This window comes from Pinus tabuliformis, chromosome 2_2, assembly GCF_031772625.1.
Source record: "Pinus tabuliformis cultivar Carrire ecotype Pingquan chromosome 2_2, CPIR1, whole genome shotgun sequence".
Taxonomy (NCBI): domain Eukaryota; kingdom Viridiplantae; phylum Streptophyta; class Pinopsida; order Pinales; family Pinaceae; genus Pinus; species Pinus tabuliformis.
This window is the reverse complement of record NC_142300.1, coordinates 990,279,086-990,299,697: the sequence shown is the minus strand read 5'-3', so window position 1 is coordinate 990,299,697 and position 20,612 is coordinate 990,279,086. Positions and strand designations below refer to the sequence as shown.

General features: G+C 32.9%; 1 protein-coding gene across 1 annotated transcript; it reads left to right on the top strand.

Moving 5' to 3' along the window:
* Positions 1-262: 262 nt before the first annotated feature.
* LOC149196649 (disease resistance protein Roq1-like) lies at positions 263-1,570 on the top strand. The gene is made up of 2 exons (XM_089408375.1): positions 263-304; positions 406-1,570. Exons 1-2 carry the CDS (start codon positions 288-290, stop codon positions 1,568-1,570), a joined length of 1,182 nt encoding a protein of 393 aa, XP_089264501.1. The 5' UTR covers positions 263-287.
* Positions 1,571-20,612: the final 19,042 nt, after the last annotated feature.

The window sequence follows — 20,612 nt, the reverse complement described above, 5'->3', positions numbered from 1 at the left end:
TGATGGGCTTGGGGTATGCGCTAAATGCTTGGTTAAGAGTTCATTTGGACTTAAGGTGCTGACATTGGATGTTGTACAGCCCCAATTCCTTGTCTTTTCAAGCGTGATTTGCCATCCCTATATTCCACACGGATTTGACTCACCCCTATACCCTAAACCTCACTCATTTCACCGAATCATCTGCTTTGCAACGTTTTACCGGCTGCAACGGTTTTGGAGGCTTTGGATACCAGTTGTAGACAGTGCACAACTGGCACTTTGATGCTGCAGAGATAAAAGGTTTCGATATGAAGACGTATAATGGGTCAGTACTCCAACACTCCCTCTTACTCTCTCCCTTTTAACTTGTTGGATTGATAGACTGTTTGATATTGTAGGCATTTCTGACTAGTAATTTCATTTCAGCGATGAGCAGCAGCTCCTTGAACAGGTCGTGGAAGGAGTGCTGAAAAAAGTTAAAAGGCCATTACATGTGTCTAGATATCCAACTGGGTTGGATGAGAAAGTTGCAGAATTTGAAGGGGCGATGTTACTCGACCAACAAAGCAGCAGAGAGACTAGAGTTATAGGAATTGTCGGACTTGGTGGTGCTGGCAAAACCACCCTAGCAAAGGAGATCTTTAACCGTCGAAGATCAAATTACAAGAAAACTTACTTTCAATTTGATGTCAGAGAAAATGTAGCGAGAAACTCTTTAAAATCCTTGCAGAGTATGATTCTTAGTGGCTTGGCTCAAGTGAATGTGCAAATAGACAGCACTGATGATGGTATAGAGAAGCTCCATAGTTATCTTAAATCTTCTCATGCTTTCCTAATTTTAGATGATGTGGACCATCTTCAGCAGGTGGAAGCATTGCTTTTACCGGTGAAAGATGCGCTTCAGCAAGGTAGCTTAATTCTAGTCACATCTCGAAATAAGGATGTACTTACAAGCTCAGGGATTGCAGAGTCTTCCATTTTCAAGCTAAGAGGACTCGACAAAGATTATTCCCGAGAGCTATTCTGCTGGCATGCGTTTAACCAGCCATATCCTCCTAGAGAATTTGAACAAGTGGCTCGAGCATTTGTGGATGCTTGCGCTGGATTGCCATTATCCCTTAAAGTGCTTGGATCTCTTCTTCGCAGAAAAGACTTGGAGTATGGGAAAGCGCTATTGCACGATATCTCCAAAATTCTTCCCGAAGATATAATGGCTACACTCAAAATTAGCTATGACAGTCTCGATAAAATAGAGAAGCAGATTTTCTTAGACATTGTCTGCTATAGTCTGGAGGTGCTTCCAGATTCGTTTGGGAACTTGACAAATCTCCGAACCATCCACCTGCGCAGTTGCACTCCAGATTCGTTTGGTAACTTGACGAATCTCCAAACTATTGACCTGTCCAGGTGCTCTAGTCTGGAGGTGCTTCCAGATTCGTTTGGGAACTTAATACAACTTGAACGTCTACAGTTTGACAGTTTGATCGTCTCCCGCGAATGCTTTGAAAATAGGTTGACATTTAAATGCTCGGGTGTCATTGATTTCAACAGGGTAGATGTATTGCCCGCACCTTTTCTCACTTTCTTGTGAGATAGATATGAATGGAACTGTTAGCATGTGATGATGGCAGTTATGGTATGAGAATTTGAAATTGACATTGACCGTGTTTGCAATCAGTATACCGTTGAATTGATGACTTATATGTAGTCGGACTGAGTGCTTTGTTTAAGTCACAATTATTTTAAGTCACAATTATTATCACAAGTAAATTGGATTAAAGTGGAATCCTTTTATAAGCACTTTCATGTCATTTTATGGAATAGTCTGTGATTCGATGCATAGTTTGTGATTCGATTATTATGTTAATGGGATAAATCATATTTTATATATTTTAATATATTTATATGAATTACATTTTATATATATATATATATATATATATAAAAAGAAATAATATTATTAATGGAATAAATCATATTTTAATATATTTATATGAATTACATTTTATATATATATATATATTAAGAAATAATATTATTAATGGAATAGTGTGGAATTGGATTATTATGTTAATGGGATAAATCATATTTTATATATTTTAATATATTTATATGAATTACAAAATATATATATATATATAGAAATAATAATAATAATAAAATATTTTATGAAAATTATTATTAATAATATTTTTCAATTAATAATAATAATATTATATTTTATGAAAATGTACTAATAATATTTTTAAATTAATAATAATAATTATAAATTTAAATTTGGGTCAGAGCTTGTCAAGCTCTGTAGTGCTCAGGATCTCATAATTTGCAACGGTCTAAAAAAGTGGCCCAAGTCCAGCAAGATGACCTGCATCCATGGACTTGGTAGCAGCGTGGTAGACTACGTTATTTCCGATCTTCCTTTATACAACGAAATAATAAACTTTGACATCTTAAACGACCACGAGCCTGACTCCGATCATAGGCCTTTACTTATAACCCTCAATTTTGTCATGCATAGAGTTCCCATAGAAAATAATACTTACAACCAAAAGAACTTAATATTTGATAAAAATAAAAAGGACCTCTTTCTAAATGAATTAAAAACTAATTTGCCTCCTTTATCTAGTATAGATAACATAGAAGACCTATATCATAATTTTACTACAACCCTCTCATATTTTATTAAAAAGTTTTCAATTGAAGTCTCTAATAATAAAAGAAATAGCAAAACCAATCCTTGGTATGACAAAGATTGAAAAAATGCGAGAAGAGCAATTAAGAAAGCTGTTGATGATTCTCTTAAAATGGACAAGATAAGAATATACAAAGCCCTAATTAAAAGGAAAAAGAGGCAGTACATTCGTCAAAGACAGGAGAATCTCTTATACCTCTCTAAGGTAGCTCCTAAGAAATTTTGGAGGCAGATTATGACTAAGAAGACTAAGGATAATAACAAAATTGCTCTTCACGATTGGAATTCTTATCTTAAAAAGCTTTATGAATCTCCTAATGTCACGGATAATTTGGAAACCCTGCTCACAACGAAAGAAGTCTTCTCTTTAGAGGACATTAAGTTTGGGGTTAATCGCCTCGCGAATGGGAAAGCTAAGGGCATTGAAGGTTACCAGGCAGAAATCTTAAAAATTGGAGGCCCTGTCCTCATCCCCCACATCCACAAGCTTTTCAATCAAGTTGTTAAGCAAGGGTTCCCTAAACCTTGGACTGAGAGCCTCATTATCCCTATTTTTAAAAGTGGAGATACAAATAACCCCTCTAATTATCGAACAATTATGATCAGCCCTCTCTTAGCCAAATTATATGGTAGTATTCTGGAAAAAAAGTTAAGCATATGGCTTGAAAGTGAAGGTAAGCGGGCTAAAGGCCAAGTAGGTTTCAGAAGGCATCACTCAACAACAGACCACCTTGTTACGCTAAGGATCATTGCGGAGGAATGTCGTAATGATAAATCCAATTTATTCTGCTGCTTTGTAGACTTTAGAAAGGCTTTCGATACGGTTCCTAGATACAACCTTTGGAATAGGTTAGAAGAGCTAAAGGTTCCTCTTGAGTTAATAGCTGCTGCTATAAGGCTATACGAGAATGTAATTGCCAAGCTAAAGAACAATGAGGGGTGGTCAAAAGATATTAAGTGTAACATCGGAGTTAAACAAGGTTGCCCCCTCTCCCCTACCCTATTTGGCATTTACATCGATAAGCTCGAAGGTTATTTAGAAGAAGCAGGATGTGGTGGCACAATCTTAGCTGGGATAGTCATTATCCTTCTTCTCTATGCTGACGATATTGTTCTTCTGGCAAGGTGCCCTTCTGATCTTGATAAGCAACTCAAGCTTCTTAAGGATTTATGCTCTACCATGGGTATGACTGTTAATACAGACAAAACAAAAGTTATGATTATCAAATCTAAGAAGGACACTTGCGCTAATTTTACGTATGAAAATAATAACTTGGAGGAAGTGTATTCTTACAAGTACCTAGGAATTGATATCCATCACAAGCTCAACTGGAACCATAGCATTGAGAAAAGGATCAGTGGGGGATGGAAAGCTTATTTTGGTCTTGAAAATAATTGTAAAACATCAAACCTCGTAATGTGGGATAAAAAGAAGTTCCTCTTTGAAACTTTAGTCACTCCTGTTATCTTATATGGCTGCGAAGTTTGGGGCTGCAGCATCTCCAGAGAATCATGGAGGAAGATTGAGCAAATCCAGAAGCGTTTAATAACTTATAACCTGAAAATTAAAAGTAATACACCCTATCATATTCTCCTTATAGAAGCAGGTCTTTCTTCTATTGAGAGCCTAGCTATGCTCAGGTTTCTGATGTACAAGCACAAGCTCAATAACATAGACAATCATAGACTTCCTAAGCAAGCTTTAAATTCCAGCCAAAATCACCTAAGGCTTAACCGAGGATGGCATAAGGACACAAGGGCCTGGTTAAACTATTGGGAGATCAATGAGAATGATGCTTTGCAAAACATAAATAACATTAAAGATATTGTTACTTCTAAGTTCAAAGAAAAATTGTGGTGTGAGAAAGATTTAGCATCTAAAAGAAAATTAAGTTATTATAAGAAGGTCATCAACCCCACCCTTGAAGATCAAAAGTATCTCTCTATTCTAACTAGCTCAAAAAAGAAAATTAATATAGCAAAGATTAGAACGAATTCTCATGAGCTCCGTAGCGAAACTGGTCGCTGGGTAGTTCCTAAAACGCCATGGATGGAAAGGATCTGCCATATTTGTGAGAATGGGAGCATCGAGGATGAAAACCACTTCCTCTTAGAGTGCCCAGCATACAACCACATTAGATCTCAATTTCACAACCTTTGTTACAATACTGACCTTCCTAGCCTTTTACAATGCCAAAATTATAGTGAACTCGGGAGGCTTCTCTCCAAGCTTTTTGAGCATAGGAATAAAATCTTAAATCAAAATAAATAATTTGTCTTTTTAGGTCCGATAGATCATTATTTGGTCTCAGCGGACGTTAACCACCATCATCATCATCATCATAAACTTAAATTATAATAATTAAATAATAATAATAATATAATTATAAACTTACAATCAATTATTTTTAAAATAATTGTTTTTTATTTCTAAAATAATTATATAAAAATTAAATAAATATATGTTACTTTTTTAATATATATTAAATAAATATTTATGGTTTGAATAAATTTTCATTTAATTATTAATAAGTTTATCTTATTGTATAGATTACATTGTCCACATTAAATGTTTTTTTTGTATAAATCTATCTAATATTTTTAATTAAAATAATAATATAATTATAAACTTACAATCAATTATTTTTAAAATAATTGTTTTTTATTTCTAAAATAATTATATAATAATTAAATAAATATATGTTACTTTTTTAATATATATTAAATAAATATTTATGGTTTGAATAAATTTTCATTTAATTATTAATGAGTTTATCTTATTGTATAGATTACATTGTCCACATTAAATGTTTTTTTGTATAAATCTATTTTTAAACATATATGAGTATTATTTAAAATATTTTATCTATGACTCACATTGAAACTTTCTTATTATTATGAATATTTTTAAATGTCACATTAATATTAAGAATTAAATGAATTACACTTCCCCCTCTTATTATTGTAGCTTTTCTCTGACACAACAATACAATTTTGATGAGTATCGAGAAGGAACAAGATAGAAAGATTTTGTTCCTGCTAGTAGTTATTCTATCTCTGTTTGGTCGACTAAATCCCAACAGAAATAAGAGAATATTGCATGTTCCGAGGTCCGTCCAGGCATAAGGAACCCCAACTCCCTCAATCGATGTTGTAACAATAGCATAGATCGTGGAAATTTTCGATTGAAATTAGCTTCTACATACAGGTGGCGTTAGAACTAAAAAAGAGGATGAGTGTTGCTTGCAAAGGATATGAATCACAATCAATAAAATTCATCCAGAATATTATACTTTTACTTCTTCCTTTTTCATTTCGACATGACATTATGCCTATGTAGATGAACCCAGAAATTCAAATTGCACGGGGATCATTGGTGCTACGCACATGTATGTTGCTTTTCCAATAGTATTCGGCACAAATGGAGTTATGCCAAACACTTATTATATAATACCTTATTATTGTTATTAGGAAGTTTTGATATTTTTATTTTTAATTTTAATTTTAAATTACTTATTTTTTTTACATTTAATATTTATTATATACAACATTAAAATATTTTCTTTTAACATTAAATTACTTAACATAGATTTTCAGTGCGTTGAAATATTTTTGAAAAATATAAGGTTTAAACATCTTATTCACACTTTGATTTTTTATTTCCAATTACTTTATCTCTTTTTAAAGTTAATATAATATTATATTATTTCATGTGCTCATCAATTATATATATATATATATATATATATATATATATATATATATATATATATATATATATATATATATATATATATATATATATATATATATATATATATCTATATATATATATATATATATATATATATATATATTGCATTATTAACATTTTTTATGAGAATCTGTGAGCTCTAAAATGGGCATCCTAAGTAATATTGTAAAATAATAGTAAAAATAATAAATAAGATTAGATTACATCATCAAATCTTAGAGGGAAAAAACAGAAAAACTATTTTTTCAACTTATCTTCCCACGATTTTACTCAAATTTTGAGTGGGAGCATTCATTGTATGCAGAATTTAATTCCTCATCCAAAGAATACCCATGTTACATACTTTTGATCGTCCATGCTACATGAAAAATGAGAAATACGAGGAAAAAACATGATTGCAATCACATTTTGCATGTATTTCTCATTTTTCATGTAGCAGGTTTCATCGAAAGTATGCAACATCTATACTCTTTGGATGAGGAATTAAATAATGCATCACCATATATAGTAATGGATTTATTAGTGTCAGTGTGATGGTTTTTCAACGATTTATCTTGGTCAAGAGCTTTGGTTCCATTTGAATGAATACCAATATTACAAGATTCTTGATCAGCTAAGAATGAAGGAAGAAAATATTAACATAGAGGAATTTGAAAGAAAGAAGAGATTTTAAAATCATATTCACCCTTCTTCTCCTCTACCTGTGGAATGTGACCATCTTGTACCTGATTACCATGTCAACCAACAAATTGAGAATCAAAAGTATCTGGATAAATTACTAGTGGAGCAGATTGATTAAGTGAATCAAGGTACAAAGGGTCATACATGTAAATGATAAAGGATAAAAGGCATCCCTTGAGGAAGAAATAATTTCAATCATATTAGCTTCAAGATTTGAATTACACATATCAATGTCATATGGAGGAATCAATCGATCAATCTTCACCTCAGGCTCCATGGATTTATTAGGACATTCAAAATTTTCTTGAATAGGATATTGTCCACGGGGACGAAATGAAGATAGGATAAGTGGATCAACAATTTTATTCTCAAGTTTTCCAACTTCATCATCATTACATGAGAATACTTTATTTGGTAACTGATGATCCCCAATATTGCAACAAAATGTCACAATTCCCAAGGCTACCAACTTAAACTATCAACATAGGGTTTGCACAAACTTAAGAGGGGTTGACACTTTATGTGAAGCAGACAACTTCCTCTTGCTAGTATGAATCCCTTTGATGCAAGTGAAATAAGGAAATGAAACAACTCCAAATGAACAAATATTTAGGTAAGCCTCCAATCCTAAGTTGCAAAAGGTAAATAACAATAAGCAAACCTATTCTACTTTTGCTAGAAAGTAAATGACAGAAAGGAAATCTATTTTATTTGCAAAAATGTAAAGCACAATGACAACCAAGAAAAATAATCTATCTTGCTAGAGAGGAAATGATATTAAAGGAAATATATTCTATTTTTCAGGAAAGGAAAGTCCTATATTACTCTTGTAAGAAGGAAATCACACTCTACTTAAAAGTAAATTGTGGAAAGGAAATCCAGACTAATTGCAAAAATCAACATTCAAGAAGCATGCAATGTAAGATCTAAATAGTGTCCTAACCAAGCCTCAACTCAACCAAAGTTGCCTAAAATCATTCTTACTCTATAAGTCAACTTCTACCATGAATTTTGGGTGCATAAGAGCTCAAAAAAAAACTTCTACAAGTTGCTACAGGATTGTTACAAGATTGCTAGCTAGTATGTCCTCTGAGTTATTTCACCGAATGACAAAGAAAATATAATGCAAGTGAGATGGGGTAATTTTTTTTATTAATTAGGATGTCCTAGGAGTCCAATACAAGTGGAACCACTCAAAAATACCCTTCCTAAAATGTGATAAAAAATAACAGAAAAATACTACTCTAAAAACCAAAAATTTCAGAACAATGAGCTAGTAAGTTAATCTAAGTACCCAAATTCCTAAGTTAATCAACTAAAATGCTATTGGGTGAATTTTGTTATTAATTTGGATGTTTTTTAAACTTCAATAAAAGTGTAATAAACTCAAAACAGCGTTGTTAACATGTTCTAAAATTTAGCAGAAAATTACCACTGTTTTTCTATAGGATACTTCTAGAGATTCTAGAATTGTGAACTAGTAAACGAATCCAAGTAGATCAATGATGAATATGATTTTAAATTTATTTATTTATTTTTATTTATTAGTTTTTATTAATTTTTTATTTTTATTTATTTTTATTTTTATTTTTCATTTTTCATTTATTTTTATTTATTTATTTATTATTTATTTTTATTATTTATTATTTATTATTTATTATTTATTTATTATTATTATTATTATTATTATTATTATTATTATTTATTTATTTTATTTTTTTATATATTTTATTTATTTATTTTATTTATTTTATTTTATTTATTTATTTTATTTATTTTATTTTTTTATTTATTTTATTTTTTATTTTATTTTATTTTATTCTTTCTGAGGATGCATCATACTTGTAACTATATAAAATAACTAAAAACACACTTACTTCAATCATTTAACCAATCCAAGCTATAACAAATGAAACATGAATACTAAGTGAAAAAATAGGAAATGAAAGTGAATAAGACATTCAAAAATGAAATTTTACAGCAGGGCTCTGAGGCTCATGGGATGGCCAATCCCAAGGATACTTAGAGTCCTATAAAGGAATCCAAGCCTTAGAAGCTGAAAATGACACCAAACTTCGTTATTTGAATCAATCCAAGTACATCCCTGTTGGAAATGAAAGTATAACTTCTAAATAACAAGTTTTCTCCATAAGAAGACAAAAAAATACTAGCACCTAGAGGCTAATTTGAATTTATACTTATAAAAACTAAAGAGGAAGCATCCTCCTTGAAAGGAGGTAGCTTCCCCCTCTAAAATATCTCAAAAAGTGGACCGGGTTCCCAACAATAGGAATCTTCATTAAATATTGAGTTTCAACTTGTCTTGTAGCAGGGAATACATCCCTAGACTTTCTCAATCAGTGGAGCTCCAAAATCTGTCAATGATTTTATTCATTTATTGGTCCATATTGTAGTAGAGATAATTTAAATAGATTATCTCATCTTCCAAATATTCAAAATCTTCCCAATATTCTCACAATATTCTACAAAAATAAATAATGTTAGGCACATAATATGCAGTTATTTCTGTACCTTCATAATGAATGCATTATGGCTCAAAACTATGTCATTAAATGCAAAAAGAGAGGTTAAACATGCTAAAGGATGGTCAGATGGGCATTGAATTGTACCTATTGGGGAGGCCCATCATAACCCCCTGTTGAAAGTGTTTCTCACCTTCTGAGCAACATAGTCACCTAATTGTACATCATTCATGGCCTTGGTGGCCTCTCTCTTGTACATTCCTTAGTCCTTTATCTTAAGAAGCTTGGTTGTAGGTTCTGTAAAGACAAGCACAAAAATATATTTGTTATTTTCATGCATTTGTTTAGCAGTATTTTCAAGCACAAAAACATAACTTTTCTCTTTGTAGGTGAACTTTGTTAGCTGGTGGGGAAAAGTGGAATCATCTCCATTACATTCACACCCTCTCCCTTGACACCCACATTCCACTTTCACTCACTCTTCCAAACTATCTGTGTATAGAAAAAGCACATTTTTTCTTGAGACCTTTAGTTTTCCTTCTCCCTCTTTTGAAAGGTGGGCTCCTGAAGCGTTACAGGCTTGGAAAGGTCTTCTACATCCTTTCCCAACCGCTTGATACCTTTATCCACCATTTGGGCATGTCTGGAACCCTCAAAATTCCCTCGGGCTAAATCCTGCAGAAATACAGTACATCATGTAGCATCTTGTACCACCTCACATAATCCATCAAAACTTGACTATAATTGCCCCTCAAGCCTAATTTTTACATGTTACTCGTTTATAATGTCTTCTAGGCCTTGGACATAAGTTGGATGAGATCAAAGACCCCTTGGAAAACCTCTTTTGATCACTACGGTTTGATTTATGAGATTAGAGTTAGTTATTTTGATGGTGAATGCCTACTTTCCTTCTGTCCCCCTCTTCTTCTTGGATGTGGGATATCTATGGTTCAATCCATCCCTCAAAGTCTTCAACACATATTTTCAAAGTTGGAAAGGAAATGCTCTCTTTATGCTAAAATTTTTAGATATTTCTCTGTAATAAGGGATTTTAAGGCAGAGGTAAAGAAAGAAATTTACTTGTTTCTTCGAAGAGGGCATATTTCATGCTCAACGCCAAACAATTTCATTTCCCTTTCTTATCATGTTTAATACTAAAGAAATATCCACACTTCATCTTCATTTATTCTCAAACTTCTATAAAAAAATTCTTCAAGATGTACTATTGAAAAACTGAAAAATTTTACAGGTTTTTTTCTCAAAAAGGTGGCAAGGAAAAATATGTACTTACTGCCCTTTTAATGCTACTGATTTAAATTCCATGTTTTTGGTGATAAATTTGCTCAAAATAAATCTTTTTCTAGCTCTCTAGACTTTCCTGTAGTAGTTAGAAGTGATCATGTAGCAGCTTATGTTAATCCTGTAGCGCACTGTGTCAATCCTGTACAACCTACAGGTCTTGTAGCCCCTCTATAACAGTCTATGAGAGTGATAGCTTGGGTAACTTGTCTTTTAATAGTGGAGGTGGGCCTCCTTAGCTTAAAATAATATTTTCTATGTGCCAAATGAGTATGAAACCCACTTAAGTTATTGGTGGTTGGCTTAACGTGTTGTATGAGTTGGCCCCCACTTACCACATTGGCCCACCCTCCATATTCATCACCCATTTTTTGTTTTAATTTGTCCATACGTGTGATTGCGAAAATGTTAGGTCCCTATAATTCTCGTGTAGCCCCTTATTGTTATTGTTAGTTTAGCCCCCTTATTATTATTGGTGTGCCCATGTATCCCCCATATTGTTATTATTGTTCCCCATAAAAACCCACTATTGTCATTGTTGTGCCTTTACATTATTATTGTTATGTAGGCTTTGATTATATTGTGACCCCTTAGACTCTTATATATAGAAAGGAGGTATTTTCAATTGTATCATCTAAGATTTTTTCATTTATATAATGTAAAGGAGGTTTCCCCTTTGAAGAGGATAAATTTTAGGTTGTTGATTTGTATTTTCTTTCGTTTTGTGAATTGGTTGCATAACATTTGGTGTCAGAGCTTTGGATTCTAGGGTTTCTCTTCTTCAAACAGGTAATCATGGAATTTTCGCTATAAATTTCTTTCTACAAGGCTTCAGACGTTGAAATTGAGACCATGTGGAGCCGAAATTGTGATGAACTTTGTGTACAAAATTTATAGCTTGGTTCGATATATTTTCAGAGATATGATCCGAGAAAGTTAGGGTTTTTATAGGCTCCATACTTTAGTCTCAAATAGGTGACTGAGGGAAAATAGTCATAACTTTCTCTCTGAGCATCGAATTTGAATTTTGTAAAAAGTGACTAAAATTTCATATACTGTAGTTTTTTTATATCATTTTCAAATCCAAAGGTCAAAATAGTGATGCATGGAGTTCTGTACAAGTTCACTCTATTGAATCATTCCATAATCAAGACATCATGGGAGATTGGGCATAATATTACCTTGAAGAATCCAATGTTGGTATGACTTGTGGAATTGGAAATAAGACTCGTAGGGATATCACAGGATGGATTTTAAGATCCTGGACATCCAAAATTATATATTTACAACTTTTTCACAATCTAGCTCCTAAAAACAAGAAAAAGTTGTGTATTGTTTTTTAAATTGCATAACTTTTGTTTGAAAAATCAGTTTGAAGTGATTCCAAGGGTATATTAAAGTATATATATCAGTATTAGGCTTTAAAATTCCTCTCAAACAAAATAACTCTACACCCATTAAGCCCTCAAAAAGCTCGACTATGACGCATGAAGTGGAAGAATTGCAACATGATATATCAAATTTATGGGACCAAGTGCAACAAATTTCGCTCTCACAAAGAGAAACTAAAGATGAACCTAAACGGGACATTGATGACTTAAAAGGTGACATGGATGGCTTAAAAGTTGACATGGATGGTTTAAAAGGAGACATGGAGGGTTTAAAATTAGACATGGAAGATAAGATGGATGGCTTGAAAGTAGAAATGGAAGTTTTGACAAAGTTGTTGCAAGAAAGGCTTCCCATTGGTGACAAGGTACTCCATGAAAATTAGGACGAGGAAAAAAAGAATATGAGATATGATTTTAGAAAATCTAGTATTGGGTTTAATACACACCAAATTCCAAAGATAGATAAGTGGAAGTTTTATGGCAAGGATTCGGTAACATGGATACTACAGATGGAGTAATTCTTTTATCTACATGATGTATCGCACACACAAAAGTTATGCATTGCATCTTTATATTTAGAACAAAATAATATTTTGTGGTTTAGATGGTATTTTTCTCGTAAATAAATTGTCACTTGGACAAATTTTGTGGAAGAATGGGCATCACATTATGAGCATACAAAGAGAAATATCTTCTATAGCCAATTAATAAATCTCAAACAAAAGGGTTCAATGTTCGAGCACATTGAGCACTTCCAAAGATTCAATATCAAGGTAAATGATATTCCAGAGGAGCATAGGATTAATGTCTTTATAGGAACTTTAAAGGATAATATCCAACATGAGGTTTTCCTTTGGAACCTGATTCATTGGAGAAGGCATTCAAGGTGGCAAGAAAAGTTGAAAGCAAAATTATGGCAACAAGGAAGTCTACCGCTCACAACTATAAAGATGGAAGTGTTGCTTCTCCTAACCTCCCACAACATATAAGATTAACACCACAAAAACTAGAGGAGAAAAGAGAAAAAGGGATTTGTTATAATTGTGATATAAAATACACTAAGGGTCATAAGTGTGCTGAGAACAAATTATTTTGCATATATTTTGAGGAGGAGGAAGAAAAGGAACTAGAAACATCAAAAGAGGAGGATATACACCAAGAACCAACCCCAGAGAAAGAAGAAATGAATCTAACCATATCTTATAATGCATTGGCAAGAGTTACCACTCCTCAAACTCTCAAGATGTAAGGATTTATCAAGAAGAAAAAAGTAATAATGTTGATCGATTCTGGTAGTACCGACAATTTCATTCATTGTAAGATAGCCAAGGAATTGAATTGCTTTCTATATCCAGCACTAGAGGGTCAAGTGATGGTTGTAAATGAAGGAAATATAAATTTCTCAGGGAATTTTCATAATATCAAATTAACCATGGGGGAATATGTATTTAATAGTCCAATGCTTTCCATTCCAATGGGTGGTGATGATGTTGTATTAAGATTCCAATGGTTACAATCTTTGGAGATGATAACTTTTAATTTTCAAGAAATTTCTTGAAATTTTCATGGGAAGGAAAGGAAATTGAATTAAGGGGTATCACAAGTAAATCGATATAGATGATTAGCTAATGGCATGAAAAATCTTTTGAAGAAATAAAATCATGGCATAATTGCACAATTATGCTCACTGAATGTTCAAACATCAAAATCTTATGTTTCTCTAGATCTCCAAAGAATATTGTACAATCATTCCAAAGTATTTGAGACACCAAAAAATCTCCCACCTATTCGTGATCATAATCATTCTATTCACTTGATTCGAGGAAGTGTTCCTCCAAACATAAGACCTTACAGATGCCCCTATGCCCAAAAGAGTGAAATTGAACGTATGGTTGCAGAAATGCTAGAGGAAGGTATAATTCAACCTAGAAAAAATTAGTTCTCTAATCTACTAGCATTGGTACACAATAAGGATGGATCATGGTGTATGTTCCTAAATTATAGGGAACTAAAAAAGCTCACTATTAAAGATAAATTTCTCTTTCCTGTCATTGATGAATTGTTGGATGAATTACATGGAGCAATTTACTTCACCAAGCTGAATCTTCATTCAGGATATCATCAAATTAGAATGAAGACTGAAGATATTCCAAAAACATTATTCAAAACTCATGAGGGTCATTATGAATTTTTGGTGATGCCTTTCGGCCTTACTAATGCACCTTCCACATTTCAAGGTTTGATGAATTCAATTTTCAAACCCTTCCTCAGAAGATTTGTGTTAGTATTTTTTGATGATATACTAATGTACAACGAGTCTAAGAAGGATCATGTTCAACGTGTTGACAAGGTGCTCAAACCATTGGACGAGAAACAATTGTATGCAAAAACCTCCAAATGTTTCTTTGGGGTATATGAGGTGGAATATTTGGGTCATATTGTATCTCATGGAGAAATTTACTTCACCAAGATGGATCTTCGTTCAGGATATCATCAAATTAGAATGAAGATTGAAGATATTCCAAAAACATCATTCAAAACTCATGAAGGTCATTATGAATTTTTGGTGATGCCTTTTGGCCTTACTAATGCACCTTCCACATTTCAAGGTTTGATGAATTCCATTTTCAAACCCTTCCTTAGAAAATTTGTGTTTGTATTTTTTGATGATATACTAATGTACAACAAGTCTTAGAAGCATGTTCAACATGTTGACAAGGTGCTCAAACCATTGGACAAGAAACAATTGTATGCAAAAACGTCCAAATGTTTCTTTGGGGTACATGAGGTGGAATATTTGGGTCATATTGTATCTCATGAGGGTGTTAAGGTAGATCCTAAAAAAATTAAAGGCATCAAGGAATGGAAAATTCCCACAACCCTAAAGATTATTTGATTATTTCTCGAGTTGACAAGATATTATTACAAGTTTTTTAAGAATTATGGGAAAATAATAGCACCTCTAACAACATTACTAAAGAAAGATGAATTTTTTTGGACTCCAGAAGAAACTAAGTCCTTTGAACATCTTAAAGAGGCAATGTGCCAAGCTCTAGTTTTAGCTACTCTAGACTTCACAAAAACCTTTATGGTGGAATGTGATGCCTCAGGAAATGGAATTGGTGTTGTTTTAATGCAAGAAGGAATACCCATTTCTTTTGAAAGTTGTCCAATCAAGGGAAAGTATTTACACAAACCTATTTATGAGAAGGAAATGTTGGAAATACTACATGTCCTAAAGTGATGGTTCCCTTACCTAATGGGAAGACACTTCAAGGTAAAAATAGATCATGATAGCCTTAAATACTTTTTGGAACAAAGGTTATCTTCATAAGAGCAGCAAAAATGGGTTACTATGATGTTGGTTTATGACTTTGAAATCATTTATAAGAAAGGGAAGCAAAATGTTGTTGTATATGCACTCTCAAGAAGGGATGAGGATGTAGAATCATTTCTCTATTCCACATCGATTATCCAACCTGACTATATAACTGAAGCAAGGAAGGAATGGAAGAATGACGAAGAGGTGTGGACACTCATTCAAAAGTTGCAATAAGATCCCAATACATCATATACATTTGTATAGACAAATGACTCATTATGGTACAAAGATCACTTATATCTATGTAATAATTCCCAGCTCAAACAAAATATTGTTTTGGAATTGCACACCTCTCCTTTAGGAAGGTACTCAAGATTTCTAAAAACATACCATAGGGTCAAGAAGGAATTTTTTTGGGATGACCTTAAATTTTATTTCACAATATTGTGGCAGAATGTTTGGTTTTCCAACAAAATAAAGTTGAAACAATTAAGACCCATAGTCCATTACAACCTTTAGAAATTTCAAGTCAGCGTTAGCAGGATGTCTTAATGGATTTTATCACAAGTTTACCCAAGTCTGAAGGAAAGAGTTTCATCGTGGTGGTAGTTAATAAACTTACCAAGTATGCACATTTTTGTGCATTATCCCATTCCTTTTAAAGTCAGTCCAATTGTTATTGCATTTATGGAAACAATTCAAAATCTACATGAAAACCCAAAGATTATTGTAAGTGACATAGATCCCATTTTCACTAGAAATTTTTGCATGAAGTTACTTTCTTGTCTTGGTACTCAAATATCTCATAGCTCGTCATATCTTCCTCAATCTAATGGGCAAACTGAAATAGTGAAAAAATGAGATAGTGAAAAAATGTTTGGAAGGATATATTCGTTTCTTTGTATCTAATAAACAAACACAATGGGTTAAGTGGTTACATATGGCTGAATTGTGGGATAACACTTCCTTCCATACTACAACAAAAATGACCCTATTTACGGCACTTTATGTCATCCTCCATCCATCACATCATCTTTAAGAGAAAATTCTAAGGTTCAAGCACTGGAAGATCACATCTAGCATCAACAACAAGTTCTCTAACTCTTAAAGAATAACCTCACTCTAGCACATAATCGAATGAAACAATAGGTAGATGAACATCGTAGCGAAAAAAGTTTTGATGTAGGTGAATGGGTGTTTTTATGGCTACAACCATACAAATAAATTTCCCTCAAGCAAACTAAGAAAGATAATAAATTATCATCCAAATACTATGGTCCTTACAAGGTGTTGCAAAATATTGGTACTATGGAATACAAATTGGCGCTTCCTATATCTTCCCGAGTGCACCTAGTTTTCCATATTTCATTCTTAAAGAAGGTTATCAGTGACAAGCTTCCAGCTCAAAAGACATTTCCAGAACTTGACGAGGAAGGAAAAATCATATTGGAGCCTAAAGCTTTCACATAAACAAGAACCTAGCAACTACGAAATCGATCAATTTCAAAGTATCTCATTAAGTGAAAGAACATACCCGCTGAAGATTCCACATGGAAGGATGAGAATTTTATACAGAAGCATCAAAAACTACTCAAGCATTGAGGACAACACTTTTTTGAAGGAGAGGGGCATGTTAGGTCCTTATAATACTAGTGTAGCCTCTTATTGTTATTGTTAGTGTAGCCCCCTTATTTTTATTGTTGTGCCCATGTATCTCCCATATTGTTATTATTGTTCCCCATATAAGCCCATTATTGTTATTGTTGCGCCCTTACATTATTATTTTTATGTAAGCTCTGATTTCACCCTTACATTATTATTGTTATGTAGGCTCTGATTATATTGTGGCCCCTTAGACTCCTATAGATAAAAAGGAGGTCTTTTCATTTGTATCATCCAAGAAGTGTTCATTTATGTAATGTAAAGGAGGTTTCCCCCTCGAAGAGGACTATTTTTAAGTCATTGATCTATATTTTCTTCTATTTTTTGAGTTGGTTGCATAATAGAAAATGAGATAATTGTTGTTAACTATCAAAGGTGGCCAAAACCATTTACCCATCCTCAGATTATAAAATCTTTCTCTCATGCATTGCTACCATTTTTTTAAACTAATATGAACTTGAAATGAAGGGTTAGGAATATGCATACTTGAGCCTTCGTGGTAATATTTTCTTGTGTGTTGATCACTTGATATCTACATGTTGTTTCTAAACAGAGTTAATCAATGATCTACTAGATTCTTGAGGTGTATCTTCCCAAGCTTGTTGCTCCATGCATTAGCTCTGTTTTGATTTTTTTTTTATCTATGCTTGACTTATCAAGGCTTGTCAACATAGATTATGTAGGAGGTTGATAAAGTGTTGTTATTGAAGATGAATAGTGATCTTGTAGCAGCTCTACAAAATCCTTGTAGTTTCCCACAATCAAGGAAGTGAATATCTAATGACCTCATGATGGTTGATTCTTCATTCTAGTGCACTCAACTGTGGTCTTGTAAGGTTTTTACAAAATGCTACAAGATTGTAGTTCTTCCTATGGTAGTCACAAAAACCCCTCTATGACTACAATATCCTTCAGATAATGCTTCCAAAAGTAGTGATAATTCTTGATCAATCTATGAATAAGGATCAAATGCCTTTCCTGTGGTTAAAGTAATGAAAGAAGGAATGAAAATTGGGATTTTTGATGGAAAAATGTGGATATTTGGATGGAAAAGAGGAAAAATGGTGTGGAGAATGGATTATTATAGTGTGGTGGACCACTCCTCTTATTCCTCTATGAAAAACATAATATTTGAACCCTTTTTCTATGCCAATCACAATCTTGTAGAAAATATGGGACAATGTTGTAGCAGTATAAGACAATCCTATAGTAGACTTGTTTAATACTTATCTCTAAAATGGTAGATTGGATTCAATTATTTTTTTTAACATATTACCATCATCCTTATGCATCTCCCCATAAAACATCTTTGCCAATGGATCCATGAATCTTGAGAACAATTAAAAATGGATGTAGGTGATGGAGGCCAATTTCTCAAAAAGTGTGCAATGGAATTTGTAGATTTTTTAAAGAATGTTACCATCATCCTTATGCATCTCCCCACTAAAACATCTTAGCCAATGGATGCACATTTTTCATGATATGGTGCAAACAATTTTCACCCTACATATTTTAGCAATCCTATAGTAGCATAAAAATTTCATGTAGTACTTGAGGACAACGAAAAAAAATAATAGGAAAGGCTTGGGTATGATGGGAAATGACATGGGGATGCATTTTTAGGATGAAAAGAGATGTACATAATTTGTCTTAGGCATGTTGGAACATCTTGGTATAGAAGGTGGAAAACTCGATATTGACTACCCTTGACTAGATGTTTACTTTTCTAATCAACTTCTTATTGTTTGTACAAGTTGGAGAGACCCTGTATATATACTTGGAGCAAATGGTCTTTCTTTTTTATTCTTCCCTTCTTTTTTTTTCTCAAATTTCATCATTTTTTTCTCCTTTCTAGGCCTAGTGGCTATCTCAATGAGGTTTTCAACCAGCAGGTCTGCCTAAGTGCCTTAGAGGAAGTTTTCACCTATGATCTTGTTTCCTTTTTTTTTTTCTATTTTTTCCAACACATTGGTTTTGACATCGAGGTTTTCAACCACTGATCCAATCCTAGGCATATCAAATTAGGTTTTCACATGAGATTTTATTTTTTCCTTTTTTCTCTTTTTTTCTCTATCCCATCCTAATTTTCTTGAAGAAGAAAATATCTTTCAAGCATAGAAATACTTCCAATGGAGCCATGTGCGCACCTAGATGACAAATGAATTGATATGTTGGTTTGAAATATATTCTTTGATATGTACTGGAATATGAGAGATTAATTTATTTGGTTGAGATGATATCAAGCATTGCTTCAAAAGAAGAGAGTGATGCTTCATCATGTTGATTTTATGAAACCAAAGCTCAATAGAGCTTTGATGTCCCTAGTTCAATTGCTCATCTGGATCATCCTTCATATCTTATTTTTCTATGCCATTCAAATCTTCTACTATTTTTTGGTTAGTTTCCTAAAGGAATAGTAGAAATTCCTTGATCTCAGATTCTAATGGTTGATGAGCATCAAAGGTGGTCCATGATTCTTTATTATTTTCTGTATATTATTCTTCTTAATGTTGTTATTTAATGACATCAGAGGAATATTCTTTTTGAAATACTTTTCTTGATCTAAGATTAATATCATTTAGACCAAGAGGATATTTTTGAAAAAGATTCATCTCAACATTTTAAGGGGGCTAAGGTATTTTATTGTTGGGAAGTGATTTTATAGGTATTTGAGAGGGACTGAGTCTTTGAGATGGATTTGGAGGAGGTGGATAGTATTTTTGTTGAGATTGGAGTGTAGGATATAGAGGATATTAAGCGAAAGATAGATCACCCCATTCAGAAGGTAGGTGTGAACATGGGAATTGAGGATATTGAGGGAAATATGGTTCACCCCACTTAGGAGGTTGGTGTTGATATGGATGAAAAGAAGGATTGGCAGAAGACCCTTAATATGTTTGAAAATATTAGGGAGAATAATACCCTTATTGATATGGGTTGATAGAGTGGAGTTACTCCATGCCTCCTTCTAACTTCTCTGCCACATCTTCTTCTTCTACCTACAAAAGTGGATGGTGATGGGGGTTTGTGGTATTGAAGATTTTTATTTTTATTTTTATAAAAAAACATGAATGAGAATGTTAATTCAATGTGAGATGCCTAATGCAATTTTTTTGTTTTTGTAGAAAATATGAATGTAAAAAGAAAGAAGGAATAATTCCAACAACAAGAGAGTTCTTGCTTTGACACCCTCCATGGAAATGGCACCAAAAAGTGATGAGCCCTAGTATTGCAACAATAATGTTGCAACTCCCAAGGCTAACAACTTAAATGATCAACCTGGGGTTCGTACAAACGTAGGAGGGGTTGGCATTGTATGTGAAACAAACAACTTCCTCTTCCTAGTCTG